We start from the raw sequence: 21,840 nt of genomic DNA, 5'->3' as shown, positions 1-21,840 counted from the left end.
TCTAAGTGGCAGCTCACTTCATCGTAGAAGGTTAATAGATTGGTTTGGCATGAACGATTTTTCATGAATCCATGCTGATTACTACTTATAATACCGTTTTCATTACTAAAGTCTTGTATGTGGTCCCTTATCATCCCCTCCAAAATTTTGCAGACTACAGATGTTAGGCTGACCGGCCTATAGTTACCCGGGATATATCTCGGCCCCTTTTTAAATATTGGTACCACGTTGGCTTTTTTCCAATCAGCTGGCACCATACCTGTCTGTAAACTATCCTTAAAGATCAAGAATAATGGTCTGGCAATCACCTGACTGAGCTCATTTAGAACCCTTGGGTGCAAGCCATCCGGTCCCGGGGATTTATTTATGTTACGTTTCTCTAGTTTAGCTCTAAGTCTATCCTCTGTTAGCCATGGCGGCACTTCCTGAGGTGTATTATTTAGTTCGGCCTTACAAGCGGGGTTCATGTAGCCCCCCGATTCCTTTGTGAAGACTGAAGAAAAGAAATTATTTAACACTTCCGCCTTTTCTCTATCCTCAGTGGCCATTTTTCCTTTATCATCTTTTATGGGGCCAATGTGTTCTGGCCTCGCTTTCTTACTGTTTATATACTTAAAGAATTTCTTGGGGTTCTTTTTACTCTCCTCCGCTATATGTCTCTCGTGTTCTATTTTAGCCGCCCTGATTTCATCTTTACATTTCTTATTACACTCTTTGTAATGCTTAAATGCTGCCAATGACCCCTCAGTCTTGTATTTTTTTGAAGGCCTTTTCTTTAGCTCTAATATACATTTTTATGTTGGAGTTTAGCCACCCAGGGTTTAGTTTTGCTCTTTTAAATTTATTTCCCTGTGGAATGCACTGGCCCACCCCCTTGTTAAGTATGCTCTTGAAGCACTCCCATTTTTCCTCCGTGTTCTTTGTTCCCAGGGTTCTATCCCATTTGATATTTTCTAGCAGTGAGCGCAGTTTAGGGAAATTGGCTCTTTTGAAATTCAGTGTCCTTATATTACCCTTGTGTTTCCTATTACTGTAATTAATACTGAAACCAATTGACCTATGGTCACTGTTCCCTAAGTTGTCCCATATTTCTATATCCGTGAGCAGGTCTGTATTGTTGGTAATCAGTAGGTCAAGTACCGCATTGTTTCTTGTCGGTGCATTCACCATCTGACCCATGAAATTGTCCTGCAAAACATTTAGGAACTGCCGAGCCTTGGCTGAATGCGCGGTTCCTTCTGCCCAGTCTATATCAGGATAATTAAAGTCCCCCATTATAATGACATTTCCCATCCTTGCTGCCAATCCTATCTGTAACATGAGGTCCACCTCACCCTCCTCCCTCTGGTTTGGGGGCCTATAGCATACGCCCAATATTACCTTCCCCACCGTGCCTTTCCTTTGAAGCTCTACCCATAGGGATTCTGCCTCGTCCATAGCTCCATTATTAATATCATCCCTCATATTTACCTGTATACTGTTCTTAATATACAAACATACCCCTCCCCCTTTTTTACCCTCTCTATCTCTGCCATAAAGGGAATACCCCTGAATGGTCGCCATCCAGTCATGAGAGCTGTCAAACCAAGTCTCAGTTATCCCCACAAAATCTAAGTCCTCCTCAAACATCAGCAGCTCCAGCTCTCCCATCTTGTTGGCCAGGCTTCTGGCATTGGTATATAAGCCTCGTAATTTTGATGTTTTTAGGCTGCTCACTTGATTTTTCCCCGTACCCACCCTGGGTATAGGGGCTCCGAACACCCTACCGCTAATGCCCCCATTTCTGCCCTCTGAAACTTGCTTTCCACTGGCTAATTCTACATCTGTACCCTCCCCCCCATTCCCTAGTTTAAAAGCCCCTCTAACTTTTTGGCCATCCTCTCACCCAGTACGGCTGCACCCACCCCATTTAGGTGCAATCCGTCCCTACCAAAGAGCCGGTGACCGACTGAGAAGTCGGCCCAGTTCTCCAGGAACCCGAAACCCTCCTTACTACACCAGCTCCTCAGCCACTCGTTAACTTCCCTAATCTCCCGCTGCCTCTCTGGTGTGGCTCGAGGTACAGGTAGTATTTCGGAAAATACTACCTTGGAGGTCCTAGTCCTCAACTTAGCGCCTAAGTCCCTGAAATCGTTTAGGACTCTCCGTCTTCCTCTGCCTATGTCATTGGTACCCACGTGTACCATGACAGCTGGGTCTTCCCCAGCCCCACCCAATAATCTGTTCACCCGATCCGCGATGTGCCGAACCCGAGCGCCCGGCAAACAACAGACTGTTCGGCGCACACGGTCTATGTCACAGATTACACTGTCTGCCCTTCTAATAATTGAGTCCCCTACCACCAGCACCTGTCTTTCCTTTCCCTTTCTCCCGGCCTCACTGGAGGAGTTCGTCCCCTGGCAGCTAGGGGCGTCACTCTGCTCCAGCAATGCTGGTCCCTGACTGGTTTCCCCAACATCACACAACGGGGCGTATCTATTGGGGTGCTCCAGCCCAGGATCAGCCTCCTTGACTTGTCCCCTTCTACCCCTCCTAACTGTCACCCCTCTGCTCTGCTCTGATGCCTGCACCTCCGATACTCCGCCCCTGTCTGCACCTGATTGGTACAATCCTGGCTCTCCTCCGGTATGGACATTCGTCTCAGTGTTGCCAGCTGCTTCCCTAGATTCAGGACCTGAGCTTCCAGGGAAGCAACGTGCTCACATTTTGCGCATTTGTATTCGCCCTCGATCGCATGACCGAGGAACGCATACATATCACAAGATGTACACCGAGTCGCATCTCCACACCCGCCGGGCATTGTACCTACTATCTAATCTAATGGGGATTCAGCGATTTAAGTCTATCCTATGTGGCTATTTCCTGGCTTCCTAACGCTACCTTCTCACCCTCTGGTATTCCGCTCCACTCACTTGACACCGGTCAGTCACCCAACACTCACAATCTCACAGCCCGGTCAGACGCACAACGCTGAGTCGCACAGCCCGGTCAGACGCACAACGCTGAGTCGCACAGCCCGGTCAGACGCACAACACTAAGTCGCACAGCCCGGTCAGACGCACAACACTAAGTCGCACAGCCCGGTCAGACACACAACACTAAGTCGCACAGCCCGGTCAGACGCACAACACTGAGTCGCACAGCCCGGTCAGACGCACAACACTGAGTCGCACAGCCCGGTCAGACGCACAACACAGAGTCGCACAGCCCGGTCAGACGCACAACACCGAGTCGCACAGCCCGGTCAGACGCACAACACTCAGTCGCACAGCCCGGTCAGAAGCACAACACCGAGTCGCACAGCCCGGTCAGACGCACAACACCGAGTCGCACAGCCCGGTCAGACGCACAACACTGAGTCGCACAGCCCGGTCAGACGCACAACACTGAGTCGCACAGCCCGGTCAGACGCACAACGCTCAGTCACACCGCCCGGTCAGATGCACAACGCTCAGAGTGTATGCAGATAGTGGCGGACCTTCACAACCCGTGCCATACACGGCAGCTCCCGCTCGCATGTGCAGGAGTGACATCATTGCGCCCCTGGCCACTCGTGTAGCTGGAGGCCCTGATCCCGGAAGGAAGACCTGGTGAAGATGGAAGCCCTCTCAGCAGTGACATTTCCCCGCTGGAAGGCTTCGTTTTAAGGTAAGTTTCCCATACAGTCGATGCATACTAGCATATTATGACCTTGCCTTGCAGGGAATTTTTTTTTTTTTATTCTCTTTAACTGTGGTTTACTACCGCTTTAAGAAAAGTTTTCAAAATCACTGTTCATACTCTGTTTTCAGTATTGACTTAAAATGTAAGACCTCAAATATTTTGCAAATGGGAATAGAGAATGTGACCAGTGTTTATTTCATTTTACAGGAATGGCAAAATTCTATTCAGAAGAATGCTGGCCTTGCTTTTATTGAACTAGTAAATGAAGGAAGGTAAATAAAAAATGAAACTGCATTAACTATAAAGTGTTTTATATGTTTTTTCTTGCTGGTAAACTTTGGAAAAGCAGGGATCAATTTGTATTCAGGTCCAGTGAAGAAAAGTCTTCCCACTTGTGTGTAGCTAGCTAAAACTCTTTTTAAGACTGGAGGTTTCCAGCATTAATCCACAAAGAACATTGCATGTGCATGAACTCAGTAAAAAGAAAAATAATCCATGGTCTTTTACATCAAGAAAAGAGTGTACAAGTACCCAGTATAAAGTCTTCTTCACTGAGCCATAACACGTGCATTATTTGCCATATAGTAAGGATTTTTATTTTCAGCTATAGGAGCTTAAGAAAATATCATTGTTAAAAATATATGCTGAATTATTGCACATAAAGCAAGTTATACAGCTTATCAGATGGAGCCCATAGTTTGTCACTGGATTTGTTAATAAATCCTATATAATACAATGCTAAATACCCTGATTTGTGTAAGGACTGCTTGGTTAATCAAAGATGCAATAGTGTCTAAGTCTGGCCATACATTATGCAATTTTCTTGTTTAATTTTGCTTTAGATTTACCAAAACTATATTTCTCTTACGTCCTCCGACAGTCGCCGCCTCTTCATATTCGTCACTATGGGTTATTGACCTTTGCTCCGTAGGAGTAGCTAGGCAACAGAATATGTTAATATCAAAGCTTTTAGCATACCCCACCCCTAGGGGGTGGTCCCCTCAGTCAATACCCTCCTGCTTCCTGCATTCCTACCTCAGTTTCAATTGTCTAGCTCAGGAGTTAGCAGGCTTATCCTGTGCTGGGATTTCAGTCTCAGCCTCTATTCTCTCTTTGATTTTATTTCAAGTGTTTTCTCTTCTTTACTTAGCTGTTATTTTTCAGCACTAGTTTACTTAATTCGGATGAAGATGATCGTGCGGAGCTGGGTCTCGGGCTGGCCTCCCTGGTTATCCGGGGTAAAGGGCCAGTGGCTTCCCAGCCTGCCATCGAGCGTTCAGCTCAGGTTTCCCTGGCATGTATGAACGACCCATCCCTGTTCGCTGCAGGGATGCTGCGGTGAGGTGGCTACCTCACCGGACGCCATTTGCGGTTTCGCACCGCAGTTCCACTGCGTCCTGGCTGCGACTCTCCCTGTCCTTAGTGCAGCGGTTTGATCGCTTGTGCGGGCTCCCCACGCCATCCGGATGGTAAGTGTATTCTGTGTGGGGACCTGTCTGTTTTGGGTGTCAGTCTGGGACTGTGGGACCCTGCATGTCTGTGTAGAAACGTTGAGCTCCCTGTCAGTAATAGCTGCCTTTCTGTGGGCTGAAGAGGGGGGGGGGGGGCTCTCCTGCTCTGCTCTGTGTAACAGGCTGAGTTTTCTGTGAGACATGCTGTATGCTGTGTGTGACATGCTTGTGCTTTATTTTTGGGCATACTGTGCGGCGACCGCTGTTGTGGTCCGCCATTTTTTTTACAGCGAGCTATGGTGGCCGGTCCTGTGTGGAAAGAGCGGCGTTTTTGGCGCCAAGCGCCGCCATTTTGGCGGCGATCGCTCAGGCCTCATGTCAGCGCTGTTCTGTATCTGCCTATGGAGCCTCAGCCAGCGGCCATGTTTGTGTAGCCTTACATAGGCTTCATAGGGGCGGTCAGTCTTGCATCACTTCCTTTTCCTCTGGGACAGCGATCGGTGCAGCAGCCTGTGTGATCTCTCCAGGTTTTACCTTTCCATATTCCTGTATTCCTTGCCTAGTATTCCTATCCCTGTGGGGGTCAGTGTATTCAGTGAGTGCGGTGGGCTTCGCTCGCCGCGATCTTAAAGGGGCAGTGCTCCTTTTTTTCTTAAGTCTACTGGGGCATGGATTCTCAGGAAAGCAAGTTTCCCCCCACCTTGGTAGGGGGCCAAGGGGCTGCTGCTTCCCCCGAGGGGGCTGATCTGGCTACTATTGTGGCTAACTTAGCTGCTCAGGTGCAGATGCTGGTGGCTGATCGATCCACAAAAAGGCCCAGAGTGTCAATTTCCTCTGATTCAGAGGGCGATGGGGATGCTATGGCTGGAGTGCCCTTCTCAGGGTCTCGCTCATCTCTAGACCTTGCGGGGTCTGAAGGGGAGGCTGAGGTGGAAGGGGTTGATGTTTCTCCCCCTGGCTCGTCTGAAGAGCTTGCACTCATGGATGAGTTGGTTGCTTCTATCAAGCAAACACTGCATTTGGAGGATGAACCATGTCCTCCTGTTTTGATGTCCTCTTACGGGACGCAAAGAAAGCACAAAACGTCGCAGGTTTTTCCTTGCTCTACGGAATTTCAGCGCGCTGTTGATGAGCAATGGCGCAATTTGAAGAAGCCTTTTGCTGTGCCGAGTAGGTTTAAGCTGCGTTATCCTTTTACTCCCGCCACTGATGAGCGTTGGTGTGTGCCGCCTCAGGTGGATCACGCGGTGGCGATTTTGAATAAATCCACTGCGATTCCTGCTGAGGATACCCCGGCTTTCCGGGACCCCACGGACAGGAGATTGGAGTCTCTGGCCCGTCACTCTTATACGGTTGCGGGCTCTATGCTGAAGCCTATTTTTGCTTCCATTATGGCAGCCCAGGCTATTGCAGATTGGACGCAGGTGCTCAGGCGCACCCTGGTGGCTGACTCTGCCCCGCCGTCAACATTGGCTATGGTGGATCAGATTCATCAGGGTGTCATGTATTTGTGTGATGCGGACTTGGATTTGGTCCCTTTGGCTGCGCGTCTCCAAAGTGTGGCGGTGTTGAACCGTCGCCTGATATGGCTGAAATGTTGGTCTGTTGACCAATCTTCTCGCAAGATTTTAGCTAATTTGCCCTACGCGGGATACTTTGGATACTCTGATAAAGGGTATTTCTGGGGGTAAGAGCACTCTCTTGCCCCAGACTCACAAGACTGTTTGTTCGCGGTAAGAAGAATACCTCGTTTAGACCCTCTCAGGGGTCCTTTCGTGCCTTTCGGTCGCACTATAAGGGCAAGCCCTTCAAGGGCCAAGGCTCCCAGAAAAAGCCGTGGACAGGTAAGCAGAAGTCCGGCCAGTCCGGGTCCGCTGCCCATAACAATGCGGCCTAAAGGGGCGCCCTCACCCAGTTCTGGGGTGGGGGGACGTTTGCTCGGTTTTCTTCAACCCTGGCTGGCCCGCATTCGGGACAGGTGGGTTCAGGAAATCGTTCGATCTGGATACAAGATGGAGTTTCTATCTCGGCCGGCGAGCAGATTTTTTCCCTCAAATCTTCAGCTGTCTCCGGAGCGCTTGCGGGATCTGCACCTGGCGGTGCGGGACCTGCGGGCTCAGGGAGTGGTGGTTCCGGTGCCTCATCGGGACAGATTTCGGGGGTTCTATTCTAATCTGTTCACTGTGCCCAGAAATGAGGGCAAGGTACGTCCGATTCTGGACTTGAAAGCTCTGAACCGCTTTGTGCGGGTTCGCAAGTTCCGCATGGAATCCCTGCGATCGGTGGTGGCTGCCCTGGTTCCGGGGGAATTCATGGCGTCCATCGATCTGAAGGATGCGTATCTTCACATCCCCATTTTCGAGGGTCACCAGAGGTACCTTCGATTCGCCATTGCAGAGGATCACTACCAGTTTGTGGCGTTGCCCTTTGGTCTCGCTTCGGCTCCGCGGGTGTTCACCAAGGTGCTTGCGCCGGTTCTGGCTTTATTGAGAGCCCAGGGCATCTCGGTCCTGGGGTATCTGGACGACATTCTGGTCCGGTCTGCGACCAGTCAGGGTCTGGTGAACGACCTGTCCGTCACGATGCAGACTCTACAGGAGTTTGGTTGGACGATAAATTTTCCGAAATCGACGCTGTGTCCGTCGGTTCGTCTTCCCTACCTGGGAGTCCAGGCGAAGGTCTTCCTGCCGGAAGACAAGCTCAGGAAGCTTCAGGAAGAAGTCAGGTCCCTCAGGGACGTTCAGTGCTCGTCCCTCCGGACGTGCATGAGGTGTCTGGGATTGATGGTCTCGGCTCTTGAGGCGATTCCCTTCGCCCAGTTTCACACGCGGGGTCTCCAAAGGGAGATTCTGACCAGGTGGGACGGGCGACCACAATCTCTGGATCTCCAGATTTAATTGAGCCATCGCACCAGAAGGGACCTTCTGTGGTGGCTCCAGTCCCAGGCGGTGTCGGGGGGCAAGTCCTTTCGCCCTTTCTCGTGGACGGTGATCACCACGGATGCCAGCCTGTCGGGCTGGGGTGGTGTTCTGGGCGTTCTGTCCGCCCAGGGTACTTGGTCGGAGGAGGAATCCTCCCTTCCGATCAACATTCTGGAATTGCGAGCGATAAATCTCTGCCTTCGGCGTTGGACGGACAGGCTGCAGGGCCGTCCGGTTCGGGTGCAGACGGACAATGCCACAGCGGTGGCCTACATCAACCACCAAGGGGGCACCAGGAGTGCCCGAGCGGCTCTGGAAGTGGCCGACATTCTGTCTTGGGCCGAGACGCACGTCCCGGCGATAACGGCGGTTCACATTCCGGGGGTGGAGAACTGGCAGGCGGATTATCTGAGTCGCCAGGCCCTGGACCAGGGGGAATGGTCCCTTCACCCGGATGTCTTCCAGATGTTGTGCGCGAAGTGGGGCTTACCAGATGTGGACCTGTTCGCGTCTCGTCTAAACAACAAGGTCGTAAGGTTCGTGGCAAGGACGCGCGATCCTCGGGCAGACGCGTCGGACGCGTTAGTGGCTCCCTGGCATCAGTATCGTCTGATGTATGCCTTTCCACCGATTCAGCTACTATCCAGGTTCCTTCGCAGGTTGGCCTCGGAACCGCACACGGTGATTCTGGTGGCGCCAGACTGGCCTCGCCGGTCTTGGTACGCAGATCTCGTGAATCTGGCGGTCGACGCTCCGTGGCGTCTGCCTCTTCGAGACGATCTCCTGTCTCAAGGACCGATATTCCATCCTGCTTTACAGTCGCTGGCTTTGACGGCCTGGCTGTTGAAACCGAGATCCTGAAGGATAGGGGTCTCTCCCCTGAGGTCATTCACACTTTGATCAAGGCTAGAAAGACCTCTTCGGGGAAGGTTTACTACCGTACTTGGAAGGCCTATTTTGCCTGGTGTGAGTCCAGGGGGTATTCCCCTCGCTCATACTCGGTGTCGAGAGTGTTGGCTTTCCTTCAAACGGGCGTGGACCAGCGTTTGCCGTTGGCCACAATTAAGGGTCAGATTTCTGCGCTGGCCGTTCTCTTTCAACGCCCTGTGGCGTCTAATTCTTTGGTTAGCACCTTTGTTCAAGGGGTGCGGCATCTGGTCCCTCCTAGGAGGGAGCCTTTACCTCCATGGGACTTGAACCTTGTTCTGTCCGTGTTGCAACATGGTCCCTTTGAAAAGATCAGGGAGATCTCGTTGTCTATGTTGTCCAAGAAGGTCGCCTTTTTGGTGGCGATCACTTCGGCTCGCAGAGTGTCGGAGCTGGCAGCTTTGTCCTGCAGATCTCCGTATTTGGTGGTTCACTTGGATAAGGTGGTCTTGCGACCTAACCCGTCTTTCCTTCCGAAAAGGATTTCGGAATTTCACCTCAATGAGGACATTGTCTTGCCTTCGCTTTGCGCGAAGCCTAAACATCCAAGGGAGGTGGCTTTGCATTCCTTGGATGTTGTTCAGGCGATCAGGGTTTACCTGTCATCGACTGAATCCTTTCGCAAGACGGATTCTCTATTTGTCCTTCCAGAGGGGCCTCGGAAGGGCATTGCGGCGTCGGCTTCTACCATCGCCAAATGGATCAGACAGACCATTGAACAGGCCTATGCTTTGAAGGGAAAAGTTCCCCCCATGCCTGTGAAGGCGCACTCTACCAGATCTCTGAGTATGTCTTGGGCCTGTCATCATCGGGCTTCTGTGGCCCAGGTGTGTAAGGCGGCGACTTGGTTGTCCGTTTACACCTTCTCAAAATTCTACAAAGTGGATGTTCAGGCATCGCCAGATGCTTCCTTTGGCTGCAAGGTTCTTAGTGCGGCAGTGCCTTAGGGTTCCTTGTTTTTTTTCGGACCCTTGGCTGTTGGGATGTTTTTATCCCTAGGTTATTTGTTTTCCTGGGTTGTTGCTCCTGTTGAGCAAGTTTTTTCATGTTGCCCAGTTGGTTTCCTTCCTTTGGTAGGGTTCCTTTTTTTCCTGATGTGGGTACTGCGTTGCCTTGGGCACGGCTGCGATTTTTCTCCCACCCCTCATGTCTACACTGCTTTGGGACGTCCCCATAGTGACGAATATGAAGAGGCGGCGACTGTCGGAGGATGTAAGAGAAAACGGAATTTTTGTAAAATCTTACCTGTAAAATTCCTTTCTCTGAGTCCTCCGACAGTCGCCGCCCCCGCCCCTCTTTTGGGGTTTGTTTATGTACTCTACTGCTATGCTACTGAAACTGAGGTAGGAATGCAGGAAGCAGGAGGGTATTGACTGAGGGGACCACCCCCTAGGGGTGGGGTATGCTAAAAGCTTTGATATTAACATATTCTGTTGCCTAGCTACTCCTACGGAGCAAAGGTCAATAACCCATAGTGACGAATATGAAGAGGCGGCGACTGTCGGAGGACTCAGAGAAAGGAATTTTACAGGTAAGATTTTACAAAAATTCCTTTTTCTCTATCGTTCATCGACAGACGCAGCTCCATCTAGTAAGAGATTATAGGGTTATGCTCTTCCTATCAGGAATAGGCACTAGGCAGGTAAAAAGCTTAACCACACTTATGGGGGCTGTCCCTGCAGGCATAACCCCACATACTCTATCATCAAACAGTTTGTTTCTGCTTAATTGAAGGAATAGGACCTAGCTTCCTGCTGGGTTTGGTCTTAGCTATTATAGAAAAGTTTGTTTGGGATTTTTTATTTTCACTAGTTAGTTCCTGAGGATCAAGATCCACAGGAATAACAAGCAACAGCCGGCTGAGGTTTCGCAGTGGATAGTAGGTTATAGTCCAGAACTATGCCTCACCGCGACAGTGCCCCAATGGATGGGGATGAGCTTGCGAGTGGACCATCTCGCCTGGACACATACGACCTGGAATGCTCTGAGCTGTATGGGGGGTTGCGGGGATCTCGTGTCCCTTAGGTGCTTGTACATGGTGTGTGGGGGCCGCAATCGGCGCGAAACCGAGCGGCCGCTATTTTAGGTGTGGGCAGGCTGTTTGGCCTCATTGTGAGGGCAGCAGCCATTTTCTGCTATGCTGTTGGCGCCGATCGGCGCCATCTTTAGTTTGGGCACAATGTCCTTAAGTGGACAGCGGCCATTTTCCCAGAGCTTCCCCATAGACTGGCAACCATTTTTTTGTGGCTCAGGGCTGTGTCTGCCTCTAGAGGCGTGAGGTCATTTCCTCTTTCTTCACATGCAGATCGATCAGCAAGTATAACACACTGTGGGGGGATTTTATTGTGTTTCCTGGCCTGCATTCCTGCTGGCATTCATTTTTTTGCAGTTTCCTGCAGCATAGAACTTGCTCTTCATTGCGGTGCATTTGCAGTGGGGACCGCGGAAATCGCCCATTTAAAGGGCCAGCGTCATTTAAAATTGAGATTGCTATATGGAGTCCCAGGATCGCAAATTTCCCCCAGATCTGGTTGAGGGTTCAGGTACTCCTGAATCCTCTGCTGTGGTCTCCTTTACCGCTGCACTTGCGACTTTAGCGTCATAAGTGGATTGTTGATGTCTGACCGGGCTTTTAAGAAAAGGCCTATGCCCTCTGTCTTCTGATTCAGAGACAGATTTGGTTGCCACGGACAGCGTACCCCCTGGGGGTCTCAGTCCTCTAGGTCATATGTGGAAGGAGAGGATTCCTCCTCCGGATCAGCATGGGACCGCGCTTCGGTGTCCGAGCCTAATAGCTCTGTTAAAGACACTTTAAATTTGGATGATGAGCCCCACCTGTCGGGTAAGCGGTCTTTCTTTGGGACCCGCAAAGTCCAAAAAATTGGGTCAGGTTTTCCTTGTCCCGCTGAGTTTCACGATACTGTGAATGAACTAGGGCTTCATTTGAAATGTAATTGTGTGGTGCCAAATAGATTTCAGTAGCGTTATCCCTTTGCGGATCCGATGGATTCTCGCTGGACTGCGGCTCCTAAGGTGGACCTCACTGTGTCCAGGTTTAACAAAGCCACTTTAATGCCCGTGGAGGTTTTTTCGGTGTTTTAGGCGGTTTCCCGGCAGATAGGCGGGTGATAACTCTTTCTCACCACATCTATCTGGTAGCGGGTTCCTTGCTGAAACCCATGTTCGCTTCGGTAATGGTCTCTCAGGCTGTTGTGGAGTGGGCCTAGGCGCTTAAGCGCGCTCTAATTGCTGACTCCTGCTGCTCTGGAGATGGTGGATCAAATGAGGCCCCTTTAGTCGCACAACTTTCAGCAGTCGCAGTTGCGATTTGTCACATCGTTTGTTTCAAAAGCTGGTCGGCGACCAGTCTTCCAAGTAGACAGTGTCTGTCATCCCTTATGCGGGGAGTCGTCTTTTTGTGGACTCTCTTGATAATCTGGTGAAGGGGCTCACTGGGGGCAAGAGCACTCTTTTGCCCCGGGTGCCCAGGGGACAATCATCCCGTGGCAAGCGGGGTTCCTCCTTTAAACCTAACCAGGGGTCCTTTCGTGCCTTCAAGGCACATGACAATGGTAAGTCCTTCAAGGCCTCTAGTGGCCAGAAGAAGCCTCGGGCAGGCAAGTCAAAGGCCGCACACACTGGCGCGGTGGCTCAATCCGCCTCGTCCTGAAGGGGTGCCCTCACCCGTTCTGGGGTGGGGGGGACGTCTGATTTTTTTTTTCCCGAGCCTTGGCTGTCCAATATTCATTACAGGATGGTTCATAAACTCATTCGTTCTGGCTGCAAGATCGAGTTTCGATCTCGCCCCGCAGACAGATTCTTCCCCTCAATTTTTCATTCCACCCCCGATCGTTTCCGAGATCTCCTTCGGGCGGTTCAGGATTCCCTCGCCCAAGGGGTGGTCATGCCGGTTCCACAGCAGGACAGGTTTCTGGGTTTTCTTAATCTAATCTGTTCACAGCTGAAGGGAGGGCAAGGTGCATCCGATTCTGTACTTATAGTTTCTAAACCGCTTTGTGCAGGTTCAGAAGTTCCGAATGGAGTCCCCCTGGTCAGTGGTGGCATCCCTGAGTCCAGGGGATTTCCTGGCTTCCTTCGACCTCTAGGATGCTTATCTACACATCCCTATTCACGAGGGTCGTCTGAGGTACCTCTGGTTCACAGTAGTGGAGGAGCGCTATCAGTTCGTGGCGTTGCCTTTCAGCCTCGCTTCAGCTCCCAGGGTTTTTTACCAACGTGTTGGTTCCTGTTCTAGCCCTGTTATGGGTACAGTGGATTGCCATCCTCGATTTCATGGAAGATCTCCTATTTTGGGTCGAGCTCCAGTGCCACTCTGTTGCGCGATCTATCGATCGCGGTTCAGACGCTCCAGGAATTTGGCTGGTCCATCAATTTTCAGAAGTCGACTTTGTCCCCTTCTGTTCGCCTGCCTTTCCTGGGGATAATTCTGGACTCCGTCCAGGCGAAGGATTTTCTTCCAGAGGACAAGCTCCGGGTCCTGCAGGGCGGTGAGGTCAGGTCCCTCAGGGGCAACAAGTTCTCCCCGCCTCGGACCTGCATGAGGTCCCTGAGCTTGATGGTGCCGGCTTTCGAGGCGATCCCATTTGCACAGTTTTCACATGAGATCTCTACAAATGGAGATTCTGGTCCGGTGGGACAGACCTCCTCAGTCTTTGGAAGTGAGGATTTATTTGAGCCCCCAAGTAAGATTGGATTTCCTGTGGTGGCTCCAGTCTCCAGCTCTGAAGGAAGGCAAGTCCTTTCGTCCGTTGCTATGGACTGTGGTCACCGCGGGCACCAGCCTGTTAGGCTGGGGTGGAGTTCTGGGCATGTTGTCTGCCCAGGGCACTTGGTCGGAAGGGGATTCCTCCCTGCCGATGGATGTCTTGGAACTGCGGGCAATCGGGCTCGGTTTGCTCCGTTGGTCGGATCGACTTCAGGGCTGCCCAGTGCATGTCCGGACGGACAACGCAACCGCGGTGGCTTACATTGATCACCAAGTGGGCACCAGGAGTGCCCGGGCGGTCACGGAAGTGGCCGAGATTCTGTCTTGGGCCGAGACGCAGGTCCCGGCGATTTCGACAATTCACATTCCAGGTGTGGAGACTATATGAGTCGCCAGACCCTGGACCAAGGGGCATGGTCCCTCCACCCGGAGGGGTTTCGCATGCTGTGTGCGCGTTGGGGATCCCCGGACGTGGATCTGTTTCCGTCTCGTCTCAACAACTGGTGGGAAGGTTCATAGCACGAGTGCGCGACCCTCTGGCGGACGCCTCAGACGCATTGGTGGTGCCTTGGCATCCGTGTCGGCTGCATTATGCCTTTTCCCCCGATTCAGTTGTTGTCCGGATTCCTTCGCAGGTTGGTCTCGGAAACGAGGTTGGTGATTCTGGTGGCCCCAGACTGGCCGCGTTGGTCTTGGTACACGGACATCATGCAACTGGTCGTTGAGCCTCCCTGTCGGCTCCCGCTAAGACGATCTGTCTCAAGGGCTGATCTTCCATCCTGTTTTACAGTCGCTGGCTTTGACGACGTGGCTTTTGAAAGCCACGTCTTGAGAGACATAGGTCTCTTGGCGGTCTTTCCTACCTGCCAGGAAGGCCTCCTCAGGTAAGATTTATTATCGTACCTGGAAGGTTTGTTTCGCCTGGTGCGAGTCGAAGGGGTTCCATCCACGCTCTGTTTCGGTGGCGGGAGTGTTGGCTTTCCTGCAATCTGGTGTGGAGCTGTGTCTTGCACTGACCACTGTTAAGGGCCAGTTGTCTGCGCTGCCCATTCTCTTTCAACGCCTCTTGGCGGCAAATTCCTTGATCCGTGCCTTCATTCAAGGAGTACGTCATCTGGCTCCCCCTAGGAGGGCACCCTTGCCCCCTTGGGACCTGAATTTTGTTCTGTCTGTTTTGCAACGTCCTCCCTTTGAGAACGTCCAGGAGATTCATCTGCCGGTGCGGTCACGGGAAGTTGCCTTTCTGGTGGCGATCACATCTGCTCGCAGAGTGTCGGAGTTGGCGGCCCTGTCTTGCCACTCCCCTTTTCTGGTTGTTCATGGGGATGAACTGGTCTTGCGACCTCATCGGGCCCTTCTTTCGATGGTGTTTTCAGACTTCCATCTCAACGAGGACATTGTCTTACCTTCGCTGTTTGCGAAGCCTTAGCATCCTATGGGGTTTGCCTTGCATTCCTTGGATGTGGTCCGGGTGATCAGGGTTTCCCTATCTACTGAATCCTTCAGACAGTCAGATTTTTTTTTGTCCTTCCTGAGGGACCTCGGAAGGGTACGGCTGCGTCTGTGGCTACCATTTCTAAATGGCTCAGACAGGCGATTGTGCAGGCCTTTTCGATTAGGGATCAGGTTCAGCCTTTCCCTTTTCCTGTCACTGCGCACTCTAGCAGAGCGCTGAGTGCCTCTTGGGCTTTTTGCCATCAGGCGTCATGCTGCAATGCAACAACTTGGTCGTCTGTGCATATACGTTTACAAAATTCTACAAAGAAGGTGTTGCCATCTTTAGATGCTTCTTTTGGCTGTAAGGTTTTGCAGGCTGCTGTTTAAAGAGAACTGTTTTTTTGTTTCTCTGAGGGCGTATTTTGTTGTCAGGATGAGCTCCAGTTGTTCCTGGTTAAGCTCCCTGTTACCTGGTTGGCTAAGTTTAGCCTTTGGGGTGTTAAGTTTCTGTTTGCGTTGTCTTGAGCTGCGTCTGTCAATGAACGATTGAGAAAACTGGATTTTTGTAATAACTTACCGTAAAATCTTTTTCTCTGAAGTTCATTGACAGACACAGCACCCACCCCTCTACTTCTGAGTGAACGGGTTTTTTTCTATTCTAAACACTGCTTGCAACTAAACAGTTTGATAATAGCAGGGTGTGTGGGGTTATGCCTGCAGGGACACACCCCATAGGTGTCTTTAAGCTTTTTTCCTGCCTAGTGCCTATTCCTGATAGGAGCATAACCCTATAGTCTCTGACTAGATGGAGCTGCGTCTGTCGAACTTCAAAGAAAAGGATTTTACCGTAAGTTATTACAAAAATCCAGTTATTATGAGGTCCTATCGAAACATTTTCGATTTGTAAGCAATCAGGCAGGCCCTACGTAGTTGAAGGTAAATCTAAAGGAAATTGAACAAGAAAATTGTATAATGTATGGCCAGCCTAAAAGAGAAGATAGCAGATGATTCTGTCCATCAGTGTTGAGCCTATAATATCTGTTTTGGCTCTAGCCTAAGTAAAAAAAGGCTTGATCCATCCATGTTGGGGCACTCAGAGGGCCTAACTGTCACCCTAAATGGTTAAATTGTAATTCCTCCAAAAAAGGTGTTTAACACACAATTTACAATTTATTTAACTGCAACATTTGCTTAACAGCTTGATCTGCTTGTAAATATGGCAAAAATATACATAAATGCATGTGAAATAAAACCGAAAAGATTGCTTTGTAGAGTAGATGCCAAAATGGTTGCCTGCTTACAATAGTCAAAAATAAGCAAAAGGTGGTGATAAATATGATCAGTAACCCTGGCATTTTTTAAAGGCTGTAATGTGTGTCATAAAGATTTAACGAAAAACGTTGAAGTTGGTATACGTTTGTTTAGTTGATTCTTCAACTTTTCCAACACATTTGTATGGCATTAAAGCACAAGCGTAGATCAAGTAATCTTTACTGTCCTGCCTTCTTACTGAGTTTACTATTTGGCTTGAAAGACAAATGCATAAGCTTTTATTTCATACTAGCTTCAGGTGACTGATTACAGAGGCATTTTCTATAAACCTTGATCCTAAAGGTCACCTAACAGTAACAAGGGTGTTCATTTACACTGCCTAGGTCTGTACTGTTTTTATTTCCTGTTATGTGGGATGTTCTCCATTGACCCTATTTGTAGGATGACTACTTTCTTTTTGGAAATGTATTATTTAATTTGCGTAGATATCACAGACTGTGCCTTTAAAAATAGCCATCAGTAAAACATGTCTAAATCATTTTTTTTTTTTTGTAAAAGCTATAATATAAACATTAATCATATCTTGCAACTCATACATACTCTACTTGCTTTGTCCTTTAGCTTTTTTTTTTTTTTTTTTTCTTTTTTTTTTTTTTTCCTTTGACAAAATCAAAGAGTAGATTATAAATAAAAAGCCTTATGGTTGACATTCATCTAATTTCACTTCTGGAGTGGTCCTGTCAGCAACTTCCTGACCCCTTTCTGACTTTGAGTGCTCTACAGGTAAGGGCAGTGGTTGTCCAAATCCTGGTAGTTCCAGTCCCTGTAGACCCTCTCAATGGAGGAGAGGGTAAAGCCCTTCTGAACCAGGCTGTGACAGTACTCACCGTCACTGGGAGTGAAAGACAGATACTTAATGGTTTGGATTACTTCAAATGGGTTCTGTTTTTACAATTATGATAATGTGTATTGAACTTCAGAGACTGGCTCTCCCTATTGTTTGTGTATTGAGATCCGATGTGGATTGTGTTAAGCCTGTCTGTCCCATTGTTAAATGTTAATGAACTCAGATGGCTAGATACTTGGTTTGTTTTGGGTTCTATTTCTGTATACAATTTCATATGCAGGTGATAGTGTGGTCAGGCAACCCCTGACCTGTGTGGTAGTGTTGTCAGGAGGGGGAGGTCCATGCTGTTTAGAGATTCTGTGTGACTGTTCAATAAACTGAAGATTCCAGTACAAGCCAAGTTGTCGGCTGGCTTTGTATGAGGGCTGCTGGAAGATATGATGTCTGTGTTCACGACTGAGAGGAAGCCGTATACTGACAGAAGTCCACAGGTACAGTGTGGGTGTTGGTTCTGTTACACAGGCAAAGTAGGGAAGTTCTCCTGGTGGTCTTTCCCCTGGAAAAGTTAATGTTTTCTGGTGTGGTGGTTCTGGGGCTTTGTCCCTTCCCTCATGGGGGTAATCTCTGGTCAACTGGTCCCTTTCTTGGGTAGTGTGGGGTGGGCGAGGAGCGCATATTAGGCTGTAAGAAGACACTTGGCAGGTGGAATTCCTCATTTATCAGCTTCTACTAGATGTTGAAAAGTAACTTTCCCTGGAACATCTGTCAGCTGGGAGATCCTGGATGTTGACATCCCAATTCAACGACGTGGTTAACCGGTTTGTGGCCAGGATCAGGGATCCTGAAGGCCTTTGCAGTGGATGCACTGGTGATCCAGTGGGATGTGTTTCAACTGATGTATGCCTTCCCGTTGCTACAGATTCTTACTCAGCTGCTTAGCAAGATCTACAGGGAGGGCATTTGGGTGATCTTCATGGCACCAAATTGGCCCAGAAGGACTTGGTAATTAGACATCCTTCAACTCATTTGTTTTTTTGCTACATATTTTTGGTAAAAAAATCGCAATAAGCGTATTTTGATTGGTTTAAGCAAAAGTTATCGCGTTTACTAACTACGGGAAAGATTTGTCATTTTTGTTTTTTTTACTAGTAATGGCGGTGATCTGCGATTTTTTTGTGGGACTGTGACATTGTGGCGGACAGATCGGACCACTAACTGACATTTTTTACAATTTTGGGGTGACCAGTGACATTACTACATTAATCAGTGCTAAAAATATGCACTTTTACTGTAATAATGACACTGGCAGGGAAGGGGTTAACAATATGGGTGATCAAGGGGTTAAATGTATGCCTCATGCTTACTGGCGTGTGTGTGGGGGGGAGGAGGTTCTGTGACAGAGACAGAGATCACAGGTTCAGCTATGCTGAATCCTGTGATCTCTCCCTCTCTGTCACAGAGAAGATCCGCCTGCTTTGTTTACACAAGCAGGCGAATTTTCTCACTCTTTCCCTGACAATCGGGGGAGAGAGAGATGGTGATCACCGTCTCTCCTCCTCCGGCCCGACTTCCTGTGTCTAAACACAGCGGGAGCGAGCCTCCGGCGGCGCGCACCACCGAGACAGGCAGGAGTCCAGTGACGTATGTCTACGTCGCAGGACCCAGGGCTGCCGCTGTGCCACAGTAGCAGCACAGTGAGCAGTCGGAAAGTGGTTAATATGTTGTTCACTTATGTAAAGTTCGTCTAAATCTACTAGTCCATGTAACATCACCCTTTTTAGACAATGCTGCTCTCCAAATTACTCTGTTGCTCTTCCATCGGTAGAAGAGTCACCTTAAAATAGGAAGTGAGTTACTGGATGTCTCGCCAGGTAAAAAGGAAAAAAGCCCCCCCCCCCCCTCCCCCCGCTTTAAATGGGACATCAGCCTACCACTTTGGTGCCCTGCTCCTAAGCACCCCAAAGAGGCATCTCTGCATTTTTTAAATGTGGTATGTACAGTGCGAGTTTACCTTTCTGCCACTGCCTCTATCCGATCTTCAGATCCTGCTCGTCCTCTCGTCACACGTTTGTAAAGTAACATAGTTTGCGGTGTTGACCAGCTCTCAGTTGTACTGGGGTTGTGCTATGGTCGAGATTTAAAGAAGCCTGTGTTCTGTGCGTTAAGAATAAGAAATTAAGTATAAAAAATAAGTATTTTTGACCTTCCTGTAAAATCCTTTTCTTGCATATCACTGATACATTTTCCTTAGTCTCTCTCAATACATTTGTTAGGACACTTTATTTTACTATATTTCGAACTCCTGTTTTATTTTTTTTTATTTACATGCAAAAGGTCACAATGTACCAATTATGGAGTCTCTCCAAAATTTTGAAGCAGTTGACTGAACATGCATAGGGTTACCTGCTAAGGTATTGGCAGAAAAAGTGAGAAAAGATGTGAAATTAAAACTGATCCCAACAAGAATTGGTAATTGTGAAACTCATACAAATATAAGCAAGGTTATCACTGTATATAAGGGCATTGCCTACTGTATATACCATGTTTTAATGAATTTAAATTGATTTTGTGTAGACTGCTGAGCCAGACTATGAAAGATCACCTGGTGAGGGTAGCAAATGAAGCTGAATTTATCCTGAGTAGACAGCGAGCAGAGGAAATACACAGGCATGCAGAGTTTGAGGTAAGTTTAACTTCAAGTGTTTATATTTAATATTGGGAAATGCTCTTCTTTCTATTCTTTTATTAAACTCTTAATTTAATTCTTTCTAAAATCTTTGGTGTTTGTCTTTTCGCTAACCATCAGTTAATTTACTCACTTATATTCTTTGCTCACTTCTAGCAAACACACTTAGGGTTTTTTTAGTACCATGAAGTACCAACAATGTATTTTTTTGCAGCAGTCCTAAAATATGTGACTAAAATCACAATGTTTAATTTACTGGCTTTAAATTTGAATGTCAAGAGTTTTTTTTTTTTTTTTTTTTTTTGGTAGAACATTTTTGCGTGCCAATAGCAATGAACCAAAAAATGTTGGCTGTTGCTAGAGTTGTACATTGAACTAACCATGATGATGAACAGGTGGGGTTATGGACTATGGGCAGAGGAGTCTTGAGTACATTTGTCTTCATGAAATGTGATGACATTTACAAATGTCTTGCACTTTTAAATTTGGTGGCAGCGGACAGGAATGAAGCAGTGAGATGTGAGAAGAACTCATCAAAAAAAAAAATGTGGTAACAGAATGCAAGGGATGAGATTGTATTAGTTGGAAAAGGTTTTATGTAGGTATATGTGGACTCCATAAAAGGTTACTGCGAGTTCCAAAACGACTTAATCAAAAAGATGCATTGGTCCTTCGCTAAAGGATAGTTTCATTGGAATGGATTGTGAAATAGCAACATGGTTAACAGAAGGTAGTTTCAATGATAAATGTAATAGTTTGGGGCAGACATTATAAGGAGTTCGGCCAGGTGTGAGTACAAGTCTTCTTTCTACACAGTGGAAGAATATGAGTACTAGGTAATGATCAGAGGGACTACAAAGGCTTTGAAAAAGCAGGGTCAAGACAAAGGTAGTAGGCAAATGAATAAGGTGGCAATGGCAACTCTATCTGATGTTCTAAGAGTCCTGTGCATGTGATTGACAGAAGTATGCCTTGTTATATGATTATGCTATGATGGATACTTGCTTTTCTGAGTCTAATTAAGAGATTGAATAGTTCTATATGAAAGCGGTCATTGCTAGCTTGCTTTTTAAAAATGTAGGCTCTAGCGCTGTCATCTTTATCTTGGCTACAGTGTATTTATCATACATCACGGGACTCAGAGCAGCCATATTCATTACTATCTGGGTTATATGCCACCTATAGGTTAATGGACACTGTCAACCAATTAAGACTGGAAGTCACCCTCTATATAACCCCCTTCCATACAGGAAGTATCTCTGTTTTTTTCGCCAGTGTCTTAAGGCTCGGTTCACACTATTGCGATGCGGGAAGGCTGCGAATTCGCAGCCTGTTCCCGCATCGCACACGCACCCCCGGCAGTTCACACTGCCATATGCGATCCGCTGGGGGTGTCAATGTAATCTTAACGACACCCCCAGTTTGATCGCATATCGCAGTGCGATCGTGCAGTTTGCACAGGATCGGATCGCACAAGTGTGAACCGCTGTGCGATCCGATCCTGATGCGGCAGCAAAAATGCCTCCTGTGCGTCTTTGCTGCGGGTGCGGTGCAAATTTAGCCATACAAACTGTATGGCTAAACTCGCACCGCACAGCTGATCGCATGTCATGTCGGAGCAGTGCGCTCCGACATGACATGCGAACCCGGCACACGCAGAAGTGTGAACCGGGTCTAAAGGTGATGGTCCCAGTTGGAGAAGCTCTCCATGTTTTTGTTTTTTTTTTAAAGAAGAAAGAAGATTATGCTACAAACCTCGATCAAGATCTCTGATCTAAGGGGATTAGCAATCGGATCCATCCGAGAGTAGAATACTAAAAGGATGGTATCTGAGCCTCTGTAAAGGAAAAAGGAGATTTTGCCTGTAATGTGACCTTCTTAGGCGCTGAACACTGGGATCTGGACCCTTA

The 21,840-nt window shown here is 48.5% G+C and overlaps 1 protein-coding gene across 2 annotated transcripts in view; it reads left to right on the top strand.

The window, feature by feature from the left end:
• The window catches only part of LRBA (LPS responsive beige-like anchor protein), a 1,198,938-nt gene that overhangs the window by 474,605 nt on the left and 702,493 nt on the right, over nt 1–21,840 (top strand). For both annotated transcript variants that reach the window (XM_082258080.1, XM_082258079.1), the window contains exons 34-35: nt 3,871–3,935; nt 19,819–19,927. In XM_082258080.1, coding sequence (XP_082114206.1) covers nt 3,871–3,935; nt 19,819–19,927 — 174 coding nt within the window. The remainder of the gene's footprint in view (nt 1–3,870; nt 3,936–19,818; nt 19,928–21,840) is intronic.

The sequence above is a fragment of the Pelophylax lessonae genome, assembly GCF_965119305.1.
Source record: "Pelophylax lessonae genome assembly, chromosome: 1".
Taxonomy (NCBI): domain Eukaryota; kingdom Metazoa; phylum Chordata; class Amphibia; order Anura; family Ranidae; genus Pelophylax; species Pelophylax lessonae.
The sequence above is the reverse complement of the archived record's forward strand: the minus strand, read 5'-3'. Positions and strand labels throughout refer to the sequence as shown.